Here is a 7,139-nt window from a genome sequence, read left to right as displayed (position 1 = left end):
TGACTATTGATTTTATCGAAAGGGTGGAATATTGGTATATTACTTCCAATGTGTGTGCTGTTCTTCTCTAATACCGAACCAAGTTCAAACCCAAGAACAGTACCTATGTCTTCTATTTTACAGTTGTTATTGTCTGTTGTTATTTCTACTCTATTTTTTAATCGATTTTCTGATAGTGTTATATTTATTGATTGAAATTCTAAATATTCATTAAAACTCTTCTTGAACAATAACTTCTCTATCATCATATTTAAATCGGTTTTTTCCTTCTCTAATATTTGGGGTTAAGTATGTACTATAAAAACCAACTAACCCTATATTTAACATTATTCATATTTTCTAGTTCATAGTGAAGTATTTTTTTCAATATAGAAGTATCACCTCTCAATTTGAAACTTTACTCATCTTTATTATATGACAAATGGATGAATTTGATTTGCCTAAGGATATTCCAAGAGAGGAAGTAATCAAGTTAATAGAAGACACCATTCGAAAATTAGAATGCAATTAAAAAAGAAAAAGAAGAAATTAAGACTTGTTAAATACACTTACTATAGCTTAATCACTTTATCGGTACTACTGTCTGCAACAACTGGTTTATTCAATGTATTTATTCCTGTTACTGTTTATTCGACTATAACAACCTCTTTGGCTACTGGTAGCGCGATATGACAGGTATATCTTCCAAACTGAAAATTAGCAAGAAGAAGAATGAATATAAGAACGTTGTGCACTGTATCGCCATATTTAAAGAACAACTAGAGATGATAATAATATTTAATGGAGATATGGATGAAGGGTATATTAAAGATGTTATCACTAAGATTAAAGAAACACTCAAAACATTTCCTATACTATAAATGAGTAAGGTTAAGAAAATTGTTAATTAGGATGTGCTGGACATGATTAAATAAAAAACAATTAAAAACAAAAATGGGGAATTACTGTCTGATGATATACGTTGTCTTATTGTAGGTTCCTCGGGATGTGGTAAAACCTTTCTTTTATTTAATTTTCTATTACAGCCCGATCAGTTAACCAACAATTATTTATATATATATATTCCAAAAGCATGAATGAAACCAAATATCAAGAGTTACAACAACGATTTGAAGAAGCCGAATTAAAGTTTAATAAACAAAAAGCAACTTTCTGAACCAGTAACGATTCAATTGTACATATTGAACAATGTGAAACGTACTCAATTATTGTAGTTGATGATTTCATTTTAGAGAACCAGAAAAACATTAGAGATTTTTTTACAAGAGGAAGACAAACATTTGGACTGTTTCTATCTTGCACAAACATATTCCAAAGTACCAAAACAACTAGTAAGAGATCACGCTAATTTCTTGTGTATATTTCGACAAGATGATACAAATCTCAAACATGTGTATAATGAGTTTGTTGGAGGAGATGTCTTATGATAAATTTAAAATGATATGCTCTACTTGTTGGAAAGAAGATTATGGTTTTATAGCAATTGATAAAACAAGGAAGGTAAACAATGGAAAGTACAGAAACAAAATTAAGAAAATTATAAACATTTAACAAATCAAAGTATAAACATCAACGTATTAATATGAAACCTTTATGGTTCTAACTATAAAAGTTATTACATTATTTTCTCCACAAATTTTTATTCGTCTTCAATTTATACATAACATCTTTAAAAGGATAACCCTCATTTAAGAACTCTAAAAGAGTAACACAGAGATGTCCACAAATAACAGAGCCAACATTTTGTATGCGACTATCATTGTAATAGATGCTAGAATTTTCAAGATATTGTATTAATGGTTTAGGTGCCACACTTCCACAAGAATCAAAGACATACTTAACGCCATTATCTTTCCAATAGCATATCCAATGTGTTCCAATGTTGTCAGACTTATCCAAATTTACAACTCCACACTTGTACTGCTTAATTTGTTTAGGTAATGTATTGCTCATAAATACGCCTCTAAAATGTTTAATCTTTAATTTCTTACCCAACCTCTCAATATCGAAGTTGGTTAAAGGTTTTAGTTTTTTGTCTTTCTTCTACGTGCACCTGAACCTTATTTTTTCTCCATCGCTAGGTTATGTATTTTTTGTTATTCTAGTTCTTGCTTGTTCCTTTTAGCATCTATAACTGTTCCTGCTATTGCAGCCCATCCTCCAGCAAGTGACCCAACAGCTCTTAATGCTGCAAGCATGGCTGGTATTGTGGAAATAAAACCACCAATATGTTCTTTTGGAGAACTCTTGAGCCTTTTCATTTGCTGTGTAGTTAATGATAAATCCATTCCTTTACCTTGTATAATCTTTTTAATTTTATCGTTAAGTTGTTGTTTTTTTTTGGTTAGTATATGATCAAATTTTTACAAACCCATATCAGATTTTAAACCTAAACCTTAATTCACCTTCCCTTCATCGCTAAAGCAGATCCTAAAACAGGTAATTTTTCAGTAATTAGCGAAGAGTCTTTATCAAATACTCTTTCCCATGCTTTATTTTCTAATTCTTTGTCCGCAATATGTCTTGAGGCTGTATATAGATTGTCTCTGTAGTATATATCATGTTCTTTACATGCTTCGTCTAATCGATTAATACCTTTATCTCCTCTTTCTAATCGTTGTTGTAGCTTGGTTCCGGGACCGCAATATCTAAATCCAGGTATATGTAATTCAAATGGAAGTTTATATATCAAATCATTCACTAATCATTTATCATATTTCTTATTGTTCCAAAATCTTGGTGGTAATGTGTTCAATATTTTAATCAAGTAGCCTATACCTTTGGATCGTTTAGTATATATTGTGAAAGTTTAGAGTTGATCATATCCATCATGCCCACTTTATCATTGTAAAAGTTATTATTACCCGCATTTTCTACTCCATCAATGACAATCAACCGATCTATTAATTTTCGAACATCATCCATCCAAATATATTATTTAGGAAGTTCTGTGTATTGTTTAATACCTTTACCAGTCTTATGTTTTCTTGGCGACTTTTCTTCCCAAATAGGTTTTATGAATTTATTATATTTATATCCATAACTCGATTTAACTTTTTTAGATGATGGATCGTTGTTTTGGTACATAGCGTTTGTAAGTAATATTATTTGTTTGTAGTTTTGTTGATCGTCTTTTGTGGTAGTGTGTTTGAACTCATCTTTTTTTCCTCTAACATTTTTGTTGTAAATAACATCATTAGACCATCTGTTGCTGTAAATGCTTCATCTTCAACAAATATGTTATTACCCTCTATACGTACTCTTTATCTCCAATTGTATAATAACCAAGTTTGCCTTGAACCTCTTGTAATCCAAAGGTATAATCGCGAATATGTTTTGGTTGATGTATGTAATGAGCTATTGTTTTAGAAATTGTAAGTCTTTGTTCTTGAGAGATTTGGGATATACCTTCTACTTCACTTTGTAATTTTGGAAGTTCTTTTTGTTGTGGTGGTGTACCTTCTTCAAACAGTTGTCTTTCAAATGTTGTTTCTAGTGGTGTTGCAGGATAATACAAGATCTCTCTAGCAACAGGAACAAGTTCTGTTATTTTTTTTGTTTTGTTCTGTTACTCCTTTTACGTCGTTACCTAAGTCTTTAATAGCGTTTATTACAGGCTGTTCTTGTTTCTAATACTTATATTATATTTCGTGCTTTCCTTTCTTCTAATTTTTAAAACCCATTATAAGAAACTCTTTCAATTTAAGTTTTTTTCTATCTCTTTCTCATCCATTTATTATATACAAAATATTTATTTGTTCATGTCGACGTTTATACGTTGATACGTTACGTTGATACGTAGACGTCTATACGTTGATACGTTTCGTTGACACATTGAATTTGACGTTTATACGTTGATGTTGACGTTTATACGTTGTTGTTTAATAAAGTTAGGTTGGAAATTGTTATTTGCGTTGTAATAAATATGGATATATTTGGTAATTTTATAGCTAGGAAAGACAATGTTAAAACACCTTCATTAGATAATTATGTAAGTAAGAAAAATGTTGATCAATTTAAAACACGTATGTATTCTACACATTATGATCTTGTATCGAAACAAACCTTTAGAGAATACAAATCACGGATATCGTTGGCGTTAGATAATGTTGTTAAAACCGCTGTTATAGATAACCTTGTTACAAAACATCATAAAATTATGCCGAAAGAGACAAATTTGCTAATTATGAAGAAAGAAACTATAACCTTGTTTTGTCGATTGAAAACTAAAAATGGTAGTAAAGAACCAATCTTCAGAATATGTGATCTATCTAATGGTTACAGATGTCTCTATAATGGTAAAATAATACATGTGAAATTAAACCCTGATAAATATTCCATAAACGTATTTTTAAACGAAACTCTAATTGAAGCATTTTCTTTTAATTTAAAAAAGAACAATGAATATTTGAACCAAATATAAATGCAGCTATGGCAGAAGAACAATTATTGTTTGTTAATATGTATATAGAAAGAGAACTTACATAATTTTCTATTAAATATAGAGTAATAATGTATTGTGTTAAGTGTAGAAACATACTGATACAAAGAAAAATCTATTAGAATTGAACAAACAAAGAATGGAAAAATATAAAGAAAGGCGAATGTGCTGTATGTGGTAGTACAAAAGCACAGTTTGTATAGCAGAAGGCTTTACTAGTAGAAGGTAAAGTGTTAGAGAAGGTATCATCATAGAAATACATAAACCATCAAGGAAGAAATTTAAAAGATTAAACATTATTACATAAGGAATAGCTGATCTTTTTGAGATGGACAGTGGAGCGTTAATTTTTTTTTTTTTGATTTGATTTGATTTAGTTTATTTTACTTCGCGTTTTGTGCCTCTTGGCTAATTTGCGAAGATGAGGATGAGTGATGAAATGATGAAATTGATGAATGGACATTCACAAACAACCAAGCCCGACCGGGATTCGAACCCGGGACCCTTGGCGTCGCAGCGCGATGTGCTAACCACTCGGCCACAGGGTCGGGCGTTAAAAATTATTTAAAAAATAAATAAAGGTTTTAGGTATTTACTAACATTGATTGATGTGTTTTCTAAGTATGCGTTTGCTATTCCCGTTAAAGATAAGACTGGTGTTAACGTTACAAACGCGTTTGAATTAGCATTAAAAATAGACATCCCAACAATTTACAAACAGATCAAGCTAAAGAATTTTATAACAAAGACTTTAAAGAGTTGATGAAAAATCAAAACATTAACCATTACTCAACTTAGAGTGGTTAAAAAGCTTTTGTTGTAGAACGATTTAACAGAACTCTTAAGCAGAACATGTGGAAGCGATTTACTACTCAAGGAAATTATAAATGGTCAGATATATTACAAATATTGGTTAGTGAGTATAACAATAGAGTCCATAGAACAATCCATATGAAGCCTGTAGAGGTTAATAAGAAAAACGAGCAAATGTTGTTAGAAAGCATGTATAAGCAGGAGTACCGGACTATTAAGTGCAAGTACAAGGTTGGAGATAAAGTTAAGATAAGCAAAACCAAATTTATGTTCGAGAAAGTTTATACACCTAACTGGTCAACAGAGGTCCTCGAGGTGTACGAGAGAATAGCATCCAACCCACAGACCTACAGACTAAAGGACCTAACTGGAGAGTATGTTGAAGGCTTGTTCTATCAACCCGAACTGCTTAAGACAAAGTATCCGGACGTGTACTTGGTAGAAAAGGTACTTAGAAAGAAAGGTGATCAAGTGTATGTTAAGTGGTTAGGTTTTGATAGTTCTCATAACGCGTGGGCTAGTAAAACAAGTGTAGTTATGTAAATTGCATTTATGGTATTAACCATAAAGGCTTTTAATGCTAAAACACCTTTACAATACTCATCGTCATCTTCACCTTCTGTTTCTTCTTAACTTTCTTCACCTATAAACTCAATTTTGTGAAAGCTTCTATTTCCACTCAATTTGATTTTGCCTTCATAAACAAGATATATGCGCTCTTCACCCTTGTTAATTACATTTCTGGTGTGTTGATCAAATTCTTCGATATATCTGTCTGGCAGAAACAACTTGTAGTCACGTATGTAAACAACAACCATAGTGCCTATCTCAGTTTCTTGTTGTTCAACCTTTCTGATTAGTACTTTTGTATTTAGTGAAAGTTCATTTAGGATTTTGTATTGGGTACGTTGTTTAGCTTAGCGATAATAGAATTCATGTTCCTATTTGTTATATAAATTAAAATAATTTTCGATTTCATATTCGTCTTCTTGCTCTCTGTTCGACCTCTAAATTTTCGGTGCTATCTTCTTCGTTAGTATCAAATTCGCTTTCAGAACGGGTTGTCAAATTCATCGGCAGGTTGAAATAGATCCTCTAACTCTAATTTAATATCGTTAAGGTCTCCTGCATTATTGTTGTTGTTAGTAGGACGTCTTATATTTCGTTTACACATAGGGCACTTGCTGTTCTCTCTTAACCAATTATTTATACATTCAAAACAAAACACATGATAGCTTGGTGTCTTGCACATTTAGGTTTTGGGTTCCTTACGTACTGGGCATTCTTCTTCACTGTTTACAGGACATAAACCTGTCGCCTCTTGAAGTATATCTCTGAAGGTTCTTAAAAACAGGGGTTTCACTTGAAAGAGAATTCCAGTCTAAGTATTCTTCGAAGTGCTTGCAGAAGTCAATCGCCCGTTTCATTGAATATGTTCGCCAGTTGTTGTAATCGTTATAAACTTGCCAATCTATTTCTTCTTTAAATTCGTTGAGAAAGTGTACAGACATGTGCCTGGCATTTTGGTGTGTATATGCTGACCATCTGATAAGTTGTCTTGTACGATCTTTATGTCTTAATACAAAGTCCGGTTTAAGGTTTGGATATTCCCTCCCATAATTCCAACTTCTTCCTCTACATAGTTCGGTCCGGTTAAGTTTATCAGCATACTTGTTAATAATATCTTCATGCGTAAATATAATTTTCATGTCGGATAAACAGCTCCAGTCGATGTGTTTTTGGAAACGATCGATAAATGAAAGTGATACTGCATAACAAGATGTGATATAGTACCAATGTAGTTTATTCCTATAGAGATAGATAAAGTCTTCAGATAGGTTCTTTAGTTGTGATATCTGTTTCCGGGTTTTAGTTTTTAGTTGAT

General features: G+C 31.7%; 1 protein-coding gene across 1 annotated transcript; it reads left to right on the top strand.

The window, feature by feature from the left end:
* The first annotated feature begins 5,443 nt into the window (after positions 1-5,443).
* Positions 5,444-5,797, top strand: LOC145983485 (uncharacterized). The gene has a single exon (XM_083116579.1). The coding sequence runs from the start codon at positions 5,444-5,446 to the stop codon at positions 5,795-5,797; it is 354 nt and encodes a 117-aa protein (XP_082972705.1).
* Positions 5,798-7,139: the final 1,342 nt, after the last annotated feature.

The sequence above is a fragment of the Lepisma saccharinum genome, chromosome 2 (genome assembly GCF_977018435.1).
Source record: "Lepisma saccharinum chromosome 2, izLepSacc3.1, whole genome shotgun sequence".
NCBI lineage: Eukaryota > Metazoa > Arthropoda > Insecta > Zygentoma > Lepismatidae > Lepisma > Lepisma saccharinum.
Note: the sequence above shows the minus strand (reverse complement) of the source record. Positions and strands in the feature narration are given on the sequence as shown.